This window comes from Sander vitreus, chromosome 7 (genome assembly GCF_031162955.1).
Source record: "Sander vitreus isolate 19-12246 chromosome 7, sanVit1, whole genome shotgun sequence".
Lineage (NCBI taxonomy): Eukaryota > Metazoa > Chordata > Actinopteri > Perciformes > Percidae > Sander > Sander vitreus.
The window spans coordinates 20102931-20116681 of NC_135861.1; the positions used below are offsets into that span (position 1 = coordinate 20102931).

General features: G+C 38.8%; 2 protein-coding genes across 8 annotated transcripts in view; both read left to right on the forward strand.

The window, feature by feature from the left end:
* The window catches only part of LOC144521010 (sterile alpha motif domain-containing protein 10-like), a 45695-nt gene extending 36368 nt beyond the window's left edge, over positions 1–9327 (forward strand). The window contains exon 5 of the mRNA XM_078255184.1: positions 7681–9327. Coding sequence (XP_078111310.1) covers positions 7681–7703 — 23 coding nt within the window. The 3' untranslated portion in view covers positions 7704–9327. The remainder of the gene's footprint in view (positions 1–7680) is intronic.
* A 3210-nt stretch (positions 9328–12537) lies between these two features.
* The window catches only part of znf512b (zinc finger protein 512B), a 29317-nt gene continuing 28103 nt past the window's right edge, over positions 12538–13751 (forward strand). For 2 of the 7 annotated variants that reach the window (XM_078255185.1, XM_078255192.1), the window contains exons 1-2: positions 12774–12884; positions 13377–13596. The gene's annotated coding sequence lies outside the window, so the exon portion shown is untranslated. The other 5 variants (XM_078255187.1, XM_078255191.1, XM_078255189.1 and 2 more) reach the window with 5 other exon arrangements.

The following is a 13751-nucleotide window of genomic DNA, read 5'->3' on the forward strand; positions in this document are numbered from 1 at the left end:
AAGTGGAGAGCAGTTGGGTTTGGCTAAATTGGAAGGAGGCAGTCTGAGACCATGCATGCCTGCTGTGACATAGATGGAGTTGGACATTCAAGTGCAATTGTTTGTGGATGTGTGTGGTTTTATTGATGGGAGCTCTTGATTTGCTGCGCTGCCTCTAAATGATGGCTTCGGTAAACACTTTTATTATCCAGCCATTAATAAACTGGCCGACCTGGATTCGGCAGTAAATGTTGCTTGCTTCTTACAAGCCTGTTTTGGCTGCTGCTGTGCTTGTTGGTTGTTTTCTTTGTGTTCATTGATGGCTACGAGTCATTAAAGAGACACAATTTCCTGTCTGGAGAACTGGATTTCAAATGTTTCCTGGAGACTATTTCTTTCTTTAAGCTTTGCCACATGTTCCCCGTAGGTCCCTTGACAGATACTACAGGTACCTATCTATCGGAAGAAAATTAACTTAAGTTTAAGCACAAATATATATATATTTTTAACTCTTCTATTGCATTACACCCTAAGTTTTGATAGATGAGAAGTACCATAGTTTTTCATGTTTCATGTTCAGAGCACCTTTCAGCTATTTCATTTTAATTTTCCTTTGGGCACCATAATCTTCAAGATCAAGACCTATATTCAGCTGCAGCAGCATCCTGTTGTTTAGTTGTTTTCAATGTTCTTCAGTAATTCAGTATTACAACTCAGAGCAAAATATGTCTGGAGGCTTTGGCTGTTTGTTTGACTTCTTATTCATGGAACACAGTAAAGAGCAAAACCTTTTCTGCAAAAGGAAAGAAATAAAAATAACTGCATAGTCACTATTTTCTCTGAATGGTCCAATCTCCCTTGACCTAAGTGCTTCTGACTAAAATAGAGCATTGTGTTAGTTCAGGCAAAGCAATTCAGTTTTTTATTGCCACCAACTGATCATTATGAACTGATACTTGGGCAAGGGCTCTTATAATCACCATCTACATTCAAACAAGTAAAGTGGTCTTTGCGATCTGTCAAGCTCACTCTCATTTTCTGATTATTCATGCTGCTCATGCTGCTACTGTTTTTTTCTCAACTCTAAAGTCTGCTTTGAGGTAAGAGCTTGACACAAATTATATAAATAACTCTGGGTTTAATGCCCATTTTAATCTATCCTTGACCCACCTTTGGGACCTGAAAGAGATTTTGTAAGAGCTCTAGATCCCCACAGCAATATGAAAAGTGTGTGTGTTCGATACAAAATGTGATATAAAAGATAAGGAACATCGTGCTGCAACCCAGTGATCTATAGAGACTAAACAAGTCATAGAAATGACTGTGAGATGCCTTTTTAAAATGTAATCAATTTATCTGAGGTCACTGAATAGCCCAATATAAAATAGTTTAAAAAAAACACTGCCAAAAGCTATTCAGGGAAATATCAAACTAAAATCAAATAACAAACCTTATCTGTCTGAATCATGAACAAAAACAGATAAAAGATTGATTCTTGAATTAACAAAGAAAAGTGATCAGAACCACTCTCCAATTGCAATTAAAGAACAAGAGAACCAGTCACAGAAGAAGACAAGTCAATGTATGCCAGACTAAATTGGGCTGCTATCCAATTATAATACATTAATTCAATCCCATTCTAAATGCATGCATACACAAACTAAACAACCCTTTTTTTGAGCTGGTGATGATATGAAAGATCAGCACTGCTTAAAAACACTTAATATCTCAGCTTGAACTGACTTGTTAGATTATCTTTCCCTGGCCAGACTCTAACCCAGTGCATGTGTCTTATACCAGTGGATCAGCCACAAATCAGTTTTGTGCTAATGTATTGTTTAATCTCTTGTCATTCCTCTTAGACACTTAGTGGCAAATGTTTTTTAATGACATCCATGCCAATCAAGCATGTTGAATTGAATCAAACTAAATTAAATTGAGAGATGGAATACAATTGGCTGGTAAGTAAGGGGAAATAATGAAATTGCTGTTGGACACTTACATTAATAGAGCAATGCAAATGTAATTTGCCAGTTCAGCAGGCTCTGACTCTAAGTTATAAGGGCAAGCTAATTTGGTGGCCTTATAAAACACCTTAGGTTCACAGGGTTGGAGGGTATTCAGAGGTGATAAAAGTAGAGCACCCCTTTAACCGCTTTCCACGGTTGAGGGGTGATAATGGAGGTTGTTTCTGAGTGCTGAGTGTGATGACGTAGTGATAAGGTGGTAAATGAGGGCAGAAGTGATAAAGGTCTCAGTGTGGACTGGAACATTAAAAAAGCTGTTTACCATAAAATGACCTGTGCTGTCATTATCTACGGGTCGACAACTGACCCTTCAGCAAAGTTCATGCAACCTGCAAGCTAACCCATGTCTGTGCATCTCAGCCTACAAACTACTTAAATTAATGAGGTATATCCAAAAATAATGTTCAGTCATCAAGTTTCTTGAAACAACTCATGCAGTATGACAAGGTAGAGACGTGGTATCAGGGAAGCCAATGTCATTTGGTCCACCACTTTGGCCCAGACTGAAATATCTTAACAACTATTGATTGATTGCAATGAAATGTTGTACAGACATTCATTGTTGCCAGATGTTGAAGCCTACTGACTTTTCATCTAGCGCCAACATGAGGTTGAAATTTGTGGTTTTGAGTGAAATGTTAAAACAACTATTGCATGGATTGCCATGATATTTAGTACAAACATCCATGTTCCCCACAGAATGAATTGTAATAACCATGTGAATTGAACGCATCATTATCAGGTCAAGGTTTACATTTGTCCGATAAGTAGTTTTTGAACAAATCCCTGCAAAACTAAAGAAAGTCCCATCATCTCCAACAGTTATTTCTGTTTAGTGTTGCTATGCTAACGCGCTCAACTGAGATGGTGGACATGGTAAACATGGAAAAATACCACCATGTTAACATTGTCTTTGTGAGTATGTTAGCATGTAGATGTTAGCATTTAGCTAAGCACACCGCTGTGCATGAGTGCAGCATAGATAGTAGCATGGATGCAGATGTCAGAATGTGACTTTAAGCAGCTTTTGATTTTGATCCAAACATTGCATGTTTTGGTTAATTGGTCAGTTTGAGTTGCATTAGTCTTTGTCTATTTTGCATTTGGTTTTAGTGGTAGATGTGTTGCATTTTTTAACAGTCATAGTTTGCATGGTTTTCTGGATTTGCTGTGTTTTGTTCATTGTATGTTGGACTGGGAATCAAGGTGATGACCAGCAGCTGTGATTGACTGGACCACACCCCCTCCACAGCTCAAGATTGGCCACAGGATAGTGTGCTGTGCTTGCTAAAGGTTAATGTGAGACAGATGCAGGGAGGAAGGAGGACAAAGGAAAGGAATCGTGGGTGTGACCGGCTGGAGGAGAATTGAGTTTTTAGTACTTTTTTTACTGTGCAGTAGTAACCTGTTTAATTTTAAATATATTAGTAAAAGTAAATGAGTAAATGAGTCATCGTGTAGAACTTACATTTTTTAACAATGGAAATACTTTTTTGCTGGTAAAACAGGACCTCACACCACCGTGTGACACAGACTCTTGTACACTGTAAGGTTGAGAAAGAAATATAGGAGGAAAACGATGCTGATGTTTTGACTAGCAAATTGTGACATGTGTGGAGTAGCAATGGTGATGGTGAAGTATAAGGATGAGGGCTGGACTTGTAATGTATCGGCAGACTGTTTTGGTTCAAACTGCACAGCACACAACCCACACACACTTCCATCTATTCTCCCTGAAAGATTCTCCCAATAAATTTACAATTCTGGTGTGATTTAGTGGAGCCTTGTGTCTATACCGCCTGTCAGGTCTGATTCATCTGCAATGGATTTACCAAAGATTAAATATTGATCTCAAAATAACTGTTGAAAAGAGGATGAAAATACAAATAAGCCTGAATTGTCTCTGATCTGAGCCATGATAGCACAATTTACCATGACCCTTACAAGAGTCTCATATTATTCATATCAACAGCTTTGTAAAATGCACTCTTAAGTGATTTCTCAAAGCAATAAGTGCTCTCTCGGTGTCTCTCCAAATCCTTTTGAAAATAAAATATGTGAAACAAAATTAAAAGTACAAATCATAGAAAAGAGCTCAGAAAAACCTGAGGGATAAGATTTGACTACGTAGGGGGAAGAAAAGGAAGAAAAGCGAGCGGTAAAAAAAACAGGAGCTGCGATTGGAGGTGAGATGTTTAACGGCTAGAGGTAAACTACAGGGTGAGATCGCAGATCACAAAGATAAAGAAATGAGATGGGTTAAGAGGTTAATGATGGCGCATGGATAGTTAAAGCAAGCTTGGTCTCATAGCACTTTCATTCCCTTGCTGTAGGGCCCTATACTTTCCGCTCCATACTAATCTGTCAGGCTCACTTGCTCAAAGCACTGTAATAGCATTTCACACTTAACATGGAATCACATTACTTCTGTTGCAAATGATTGTTGAAAATGTTGTTCTCCACACAATAACCAAGGGAAGAAATTGGAGTTTCAATTCCAAAAAATGCATGTGTCTGTGACTGAAAGAGATTGATATTGTTTTTGTTTCATGGAGGCCATAAAAAATGTGGAAAGGTGTATTTCTAGATTAACTCCATGTTTTACTGAAGTTTTGATTAGTAAATGGAATTATTTTAGGAGAAGTATTTAACAACAGAATTACATTTGGATTAAAGGGGCACTTCATGAATTTCACACATGAAGGTAAGCTTAATAGTCATGGCAAGGACTACTCAGCCTGTCAAAACAATTGTATACTGTAATGTCTTACATGATGGTGTCCTCAAGGTTGTCTTGAGTTAGGCTTGAGACTTAACATATTTGACAGAAAACCTGCATTGCAAACTGGAGTAGTGGAGATGGAAATATGTTATTGAGTTGCATTATGGGAATTGTAGGGAGTTTTCGGAACTTGACCCATACGAGAGACTATCATGGCCTCCACTGCACCAAATTTAACCAATCTCTCACAAGCCCCCACTTTATGGAAGTACAATACTCAATTGCTGGAGTTCCCCTTTTAAGGTTAACTGTGGTGACTTCTAAGGTTAGGTGTTTGTTCTCAATAAAATATGCTAAGTGTCCTCAGGCTCACAAGAGCACACACACTCTTTTCTTTCCTTTCCCAGTGAACAGAAACATTTTGTACATATATTTTATCAAATCACTTCTGAGAATGCTGTCTGCTGGGTATTTCCCTAACATAGAATGCATGAATGGAACCATGTTTTTAGAAATGTGATTCTTTGTGTGTACAGCAAACACTTCTGAAATGAGCCCAAACTTTGAATCACATCCCTTTTAGTTCAAGTTCTTCCACATCTGACGATCATAAATTGGACATTTGGGATGGTGAGCATTTGGGATTTTGTAGCCTAAAGTTTAGGCTACAAAAAAAGAAATTTGATTTAAAAAAAAAAAATGGTTAAACTCATACTGCACTCAATATATTTTGAATGTCAAACACTCATCCCCTTTTTTAACCTTCACTGAGTATAGCAACCGTCATATTTTATACCTGTAGTGGTTTGAAAAGTTTTGATATAAACATTACCAATGCTGGGATGCATTTTTAACTGACAAACTTTTGGCATCCATTGGAAATCCAACTACTGTATAAACTTTTTACAGCAAACCTTTCAAGTCTACAGAAGGTGAGTGTTTGAAACTCAAAACATAAATTTTTATGTTAGTATCACTTTAAACTTAGGGAAAAGTTTCAGGTCATGGTTAAATAACGAAACTTACTCAAATTCTAAAATCGCTAACAGTTGGTGAAAATTCAAATCAGAGCATCAAAGTTGAATGCAAATGTACATAGAGTATATACATCCACCACTTTAACCTTCACTGCTATTGTTTGCATTGCATTATTTCACAGTATGTTGTTTATGTTTCCTCTTGTACGTTACCCTTTCATTTAAAAGCTATTCCTTTTTTGTGCATAATGTTTGTATTTTTTAGACACATCCCTTTCCGTATTTCATGTATTTTCAGCAGGCTAGGCTGTGAAAGGTAAGGATGATGTTTTCCACAGCCCAGAGCCATACCTCTCTCAGGGCAGTGTGAACCATGCAGGGGTTGTTGTAACATCTGGAAAGCTTTGGGAAGAAGGATTCAGATCAGAGCCCAGTGGGGGATGTGCCATCCTACTTCTTCTCAGCCTCTGGTTGTTATATCTTTATAACAAACTGTCAGTCCTTCCTACCTTCACAACACAACATCATATTTTCATCAAACTCAGTCTATGTAGCTCTGCCATGCTTCAGACTCTCAGTGGTAATTGAGCTGAAACAGGATGACCAACCATTGACCCCCTACCCCAAATCAAAAGATATGTTGTCGGCAGCACCTTGGTTGTCGTGGGAAATTGTCTTGTCTGCTCTGAAACGCTCCTGTGACGTTACCCATCCTTGCAGAGCTTTACTCAGAGCTCTACAGTATGTGGCTTCTGCCAGCTGAAATGTAGCTCAGAATTAGAATATGAATGACTTGACAGACAAAGAAAAAGAAAGAGCACATCATTTCTCCTCAGCTCGAATTTTGCCCGGTTGCTGTTCATACCCCTCTTACCATACCGCCTCTTCTCCTCTGCTGCACCTACGCTGTGACAACTCCATCGGGAGCTCATTTAAAAAGGGTTTCTATCAGAGAAGTGGTTTTCTTTGTGTCTGTACAAGCCTCTAGTCATATCAATGCCTCTCCACCCTTCTGTCTCTCTCCATCGTTTCCTGGATCAGGTTCACTCCAGTGCCGTGTTACATCTGTCTGTGTCGAGAGACAGGTGGCGTGTCTTCCTTGGCTATCAGGAGAGGGGAGCTTGGAACTGTCTGGGAGAGTAAAGTCAGTCTTCCCACTGACTCTTGGTGTCATTTCAGGATAGAACAAACTGGCTAGTTGTCAAGGAAACCACCTGGTCACATCTGTTGTTTCGACTGAGAGATAATGACAATGAGGAAAAAAGCCTTTTTATTACATGCTGATTAGCTTAATGTCATTTCTGCCCTTTGTCGTAAAGCTTTATTATATAACCACAGTGTATATATATCAACGCAGTACAGTAGAATGCTATAGCAGAAACATGTGTACATATTATAAGTCTAGCTGTAAACCTGTGCTGTAGCTTTAGACCTTTCATGAATGAAATCTCTGCATTTGATTATGAAACACCTTTATTTTGAAGAGGTTTCATCATTTCATTATGTTATTGTTATATATATGTGTTATTATCTTTAGCAACATTGCAGCAATCTGCATGCACTACCATTACTCTCTTACTTATTCAGTCAGTCAGTGTTTTATAGTAAATTATTGGTTGTTGCTCTGTGATTGAGTGCAGCGTGTTACACAAGGCGAAGCCTGCCACACTGGTTGCTTGATTATTCAGTAACCGAGTTTGGGGGAGTAAGGTGTCACATACAAATTCAGGAAGGTTATGAGCCCCGTACTTGTACTCTGAAAAGGGTCTTAGATTTGTTTTCAAGGCAGGGTGTGTTTCAGCAGCTTCATGGTGCATTAACAGAGAGAGGGAAATGCATTTTTGACCATGCACTGAGGCAACAATAGGCCATGATGTGAGAGGATACTATTTCTGCACTTTAACCTCTGCTTTTTCTATCCATGTTAATTCTAATAATATATTCCCCCATTCCTTTCTCTCCCCTCTCTCTGCAGCCTCCTTTGGAAACTTCTCTTAGCTCACCCCTGGATCCATTTGGCAGCCCTTTCCCTCATCCCCTGTCACAATACATCTCTAGGAGCCATTGAAGAGCTGCTGTCTTCAGATATGTGAGCGGATGGTGAAAGGGGAGAGGACAAGCCTATAGACTACATGCCAACCGGTCTGGAGGATTCTCATTCAACACGGCCAATCTGGTTTACAGACACTGAGACAGAGAGACAAAGCCCGGCTCAAGGCAGGGGTACCCACTGTAACATAGTGATAAGATGTAAGATTCACAGCTCTAGTGATGATGCAGGCCTGTCACTGGTATATGCTTGATCGCAGCAAATCTCCTTTTGGTTTCCTGGTGTCATTTTGATCAGACTGATTTTAATGCTTTACATGTGCACAACCAGTATTTATGGTTTTTCCTCTCTCTTCTGGTTAAGGTGAATGAATAACTCTCTGAACCTTTGAGCCCAGTAATGCTAAAACCATGTGGACGACAGTTTGTATTGTAGTGTAAACGTAGATTTACATGCAGCGCCACCATTCGGCCACTGGATCGAAAGTTAAGGAAACCTCCAGTCGATCTCCATATCCCTTTGAAGCTATGAGAGGTGCCTGTTTACAAGGAATTAGCTGGTCTTGACTAATGCCAATACAATTCTTATCAATTACTCACCAACATGTCACACTCACGTTTTCCTCTCAGGACTTTAGTTTTGGGTAGTTTTGTAGGTTTGGAGGTCATCAAAAACACAAATTTCATTCCAACAATCAGTCTTTTTCTATTGATGTGCAGTATATGAGCCAGAAATTAAATATATATATATATATATATATATATATATATATATATATATATATATACAGTATGAGCGTTGTAGAATACAATACAGTTTAAATATACGTATACTGTTCCTTAGTCTTTTATTAATGCAATGGATCCTTAGGACACAGAGTTAATGTGATAGACTGTCTATGCTTGATAAAGCAATAATTGAATGATTAAAGGTGAAGAGGAGGAGCACTGTATGGGAGAAATGATTTGAGTTACAAGAATGAGGGATGTCTGCTGAGGGAAATGTATGTTTTGCCTGTTCAGCGCATCATTTGCCAGCCTCATAGCTTCTGTCTTTTGTGTGTGCTACTGTATACTGTATGTCATCTCTCGCACACAATTTCTGTCCCTAGTGTGACACTGTGACTGCAAATGCTCAGAAATCAAAAATACTATGAAAGCTACCCAGATACAAGATTCCCAGCGCGACTGAAGCAAGCACCTTTGATTTAACTCTAGACAGAAGCAGACAGCTGTGTATGATGAAGATGTTTAAGTCACATAAATAAATAATTTCAATACATACATAAACTTCCAGCAAACAAAACCTCCCCTTCCAGCATCCCTCCATCCGTTCTTTGACGAGGAGTCTTTGGGTAATGTAAGTAATTGACTGTTAAAAGGTAGAAAATACATTATTTTTGGATTACCGGATGTACTGTAAATATGAACACTTTTGGTTTCCTTTGTCAGATGACTGATGAGCTGTTTAAAATGCAAAAAGGGAAAATATGTATCTGCTTTACAGATGTGAAGACATATGGTATTGAACATGATGAAAGCTGTCTTTTTAGAATAAACTAATTGAGATTCAGTGTTGGTCTTGTTTTCACATTGTATTAATATAATTATTTTTAATTGTTTTTATTCTTGAGTTATTAGTATATAGTAATGTCAGCAGACACTGAAACACAGGTACAAGTAGCACTGAAGCAACAAAATATACCCTCACCATAATAATAAATGAAAATTAATCTCTGCTCAACTTAAGGCAGGTATCAAAAGCCAAAAGTCAACCCTCATTCAGCTTGTCTCGAGATATTGTAGAAGAGATGGGCAAGATCTCTCCCATTGGAGACATTTCAAGATGTTAAAACAACATGTTTGTTATGTATGACAGATATCATTTCTTGTAATCATTGCTGGAAACAAGATGGAACTGGTGTCTTCCAGTCTTTGAGGCAAATTCTTTTGGCAGTGTTCCCATCATCAAAACTGATTGTATATAAAAGAGAAGTGAATGTCCTCCTGTTTTTATTTCTCTTTTTTAAACCTATGCACACATGTACACACACAGAAACCCAACTGCTTATATTTAGTAGCACAACGTGATAGTCACCTCAGTTGCCCTCTCTTCAAATCCCAAAGGTTTTCCTAGATATCCTATTCTGGCCATATCCAAGAAATGCTGAACAGCTCTTGTTTGTCTTTATCTGTCTTACTCTCACTTTTGTTTATCCTACTTTGCCAACTTCCTTCTGCTGCTTGTTCCTTGCTTTGTTTGCTACTATCTCCTATTCTTACTTTCTCCCTTTCCTTTCCTCCTTCCTTTTGTTTTTTAATTTATTGTTGTTATTATTATTATTATTATTATTATTATTACTATTATTATCTATACTATTAATATTAATTCATTCATCAATTATTACCTTAAATATCAGTAAGAATAAAATGTCCTAAACAAAGAAAGAAAAACAGTTTAAGGAGAAAGTGCAGCTAATCCAAAGATGAATATAAAAGTCTCAATTACAGTAATTGAACATTAGATTTGTTACAAAGTGAGCATGTCTCAAACTCTGACCTGTTATTTTGGCTCCTCGAGTCATGACTCCGACTCTGTGAATGCTAAACAGTGCTGCTTGCCTAAAGAGACACACTCCTATTACTCTGTCTCTAGCTCACGCACACACACTGGGATCCAATTACTGAGAGACATGAAGCATCTCACCAGTTGATAACAAGGCACATGTATGATAAACAGATTCAGTGAACGGTGGCCTTCTCAACACTGACAGAGAATAAATCCGTGGAGCAGATGGCTGGATGGTGCAGATAATTGGTTACTGTTTACTATTAAATGTCTTTTCTTTTTGAAAGCTTGTCTTTCGTCATCATTCTCTTAAACACCCAAATGCGGAGGCTCTGCATCCAGCTTGTTTATCGTTATCTGCTTGTGGCTTTGATCAGCTGGCTCTCAATTCTCTGACAGCATTGAAATAGAATGAGAAACAATCTGTCCTTTCTCATCAACTACTGTTGAGCAGCCCTTAAGCAGCTGCTCCAGTGGAGTTGCTCAGTGGCACAAACAGCTGAAGACTGTAATTTTTCTGGCCAGCGCCCAAGAGTTAATATTCAGGATACCACTACTAAGCAAATCAGTATATGGAAAAAAAAAGTGCATGTGTACTCAATCAACTTGCACTGGAAAGGTCAAAAGATAAATAACACAATCAACTGTTGGATGGACTCTTCAAGAGCCTTTAAGGACACAGACCACTCCACCTGGCCAGTTTTAAAAACCATTAAGTAGCCTTTTGCTCACTCAGCAGAGGAGAAGAGGGAACATATATCACTGCCACAGTAAAAGGATGAATCACGGGTCAAACAAGGCCTCACTTAAACTATTCATCAGTGGCCATTAAAGAGAGCAGGAGGCAGACTGTGCAGGAAATGGCAGTTGTCACTCAGTCGAGAGTGAAACACCCATCAGGCTCAGTGTGTCATTAACCAGCTGATCATCAGCTCAAGTCTCCTGAGATCAAAGTAACACACATAACATTGCCATGAAAATCAACTACACATTTAAAAGTGTTAAAGATGCTACAGGGGCCCATGTTTCCACATCGTTTTTGAGCTGCTTCTGACTTATCACAGGAAAGCACTGCCCTCTAGTGGAAGACTGATGCAGACAAACCTTGACTGGACATTCAAAATCTGGAAGTGTTGGAAATCTTTTGGCATTTGCAACAATAAAACTAACTTGTTTATATATAAATAACATAAAAATTAATAATCAAATAAGAATCACTGGCATGATATATACATTTAGACAGTATACAAAAGACATAGTGGATTAGCAAAACATAACTTCATCTAAAATGTAAGTGGTTAACACCTGCAAGTTTAATTAATTAATGCTTTGTTCTTTCATCTTCCTGATTTGTGTATTATTATTTTTAATATTAAGATTTAAAAATATTGTATAGGCCTACTCTTGTCCGTGTGTCTCTTAGTGTCATTGTGTTACAAAGTGTGAAAGCCTCTTTGATTTAAGTGATATTCATTAGGCCTAAACAAAATAAAAATGCAATTTATTTAAACACATGATTCTTTGGGGTGATACATCACAGTAAACTTTGTACAAAAATGAGGCTCTCCTGCCCTCCACTGGCAATGCTGAAAACCTTTTTGTTTTTTACACATAGCCTACATTACATCATGGTTTCAGATGATTTTCACTAATAGGAAATATTAGGTCATGACGACTGGCACCAATCAAATAAGAGAGACCCTCTGTTGTTTTACTGAAACCGAGTGAGGTGGCAATGATGCCATTAATAATTCATTAAGTGAGCTGTGATACAAGGAAGATATGTGGCTTCACACCAAATGTTAAACATGTATTATTAGCTGATTTATAGGGAAATGCTAGGAGTGTGCACATAGCCTGTAGTCAACTTACACCAATTAAAAATCCAATATTGACTGTAGGCCTATGTGCTGTTGAACTGGTAACATCAATAGGATTAATACATCATGCCTTAATATTGACCATGGATTTTGGGATTGTATGATCGATTATTATAAAAGTCGCATTTGTAGGCCTATATTATTTTAAAAAATTTGAACAATTTCATTAGTGGGGCTTTTTTTTACTCATTAGGTTTAGCAAACATTGTCGTTCCAGTGGTTTTTGGAGAGGGATACTTGCATTGACTGCATCAAGCACTTGCCTCCAGTAAGGTAGCCTAATGACAAAGAATAGCCTCCTACAGACTGGACTATAATCATTTTTCCTGCCTGATTTGGCTGGAGGGCGCATGGTGAGAACATTTGGCAGCAACTAGATTAAAATACTTGGCTAAGGTTGATTTAAAGAATTTAAGTGCTGACCCTTTTTCGTCAGGAACGAGCGCCGTTACGTCGGAAGAGCAGCACGAGCCGGTATTGCAGCGACTTTATTAGACAGAAACCCCAATTAATCTGTTCGATAATAGATAATAATAACGCGAGAGTTTGCAAGTTGCCTCAAGACTGTAGTTGCAACTGTCAAAGGTGGAGTGGATACGCGCATGACCCAACACACATTACTGTAATACTGTACACGGCCGCCGAGATAATATCCGTATAAAAAAGCGAAATAATCCCGAGGTAAGGAACCGAGGAGTGAACCAAAACCGACCGAGATTTGGCTTTTCTGCTCATTTTCCTTCGCTTCGTTTTCTTTTACTCTAACCAAGTGTTTCGCCGCCGTCGAAATTACTGCACTAAATATATTTGTGTGCCTCCCTTTAGCTCCAGCCAGCGCAAGGATTTTTTTTTACTCCTCCTTCGTAATAAAGTCGCCATTTTGCTTCACTGCCTATAAACCATCCCGTATTCTAATATTTTCCTCAAGGAGTCGAGGACCTACGTATATTTTCTTGGCTATTTCTAATATTTCTGGATTGTTTAACGAGAAGACAGAGGTTGAGGAAGTGCCTCGTGGTGTACATATTAATGCAGGAAAGGAGGGGGGCAAGGCAATTGGAAACTGGGAATAAGGTGAAAGTATCCAGGATTTATTTTCATGTACAGACGAAATTGTAATTTCTCTTCTCCTGCCCTGCTCTTTTTTTTCTTCCACCTCGTCGTGGTCTGCAGAGTGGGGGGGACAGGACGACAGTGACGACTATCCACTTCCTTTCAGATCCCCAACCCCAGTCTGACCGGTCCTTGACGCACAGCAGGTGTGATTGCCATGTAACATAACATTGGTGGAAAAACGCCCACTTCGGTGTCTGTCTCCTGACCCCCTCCTCCCTCTTGTGGGTGACCCGGGGCCACCCGGCCCCTAGCGCTGGGTGACTGCCCGATAGTTCAGGTAGGTGTGGCCGACCAGAGGAGCACTCTTTTTTTCTTAACCACATAAAATAGGCAACTCTGTAACCTTGTTGTAGTTCACACACACGCACACACACACACACACACACACACACACACACACACACACACACACACACACACACACACACACAC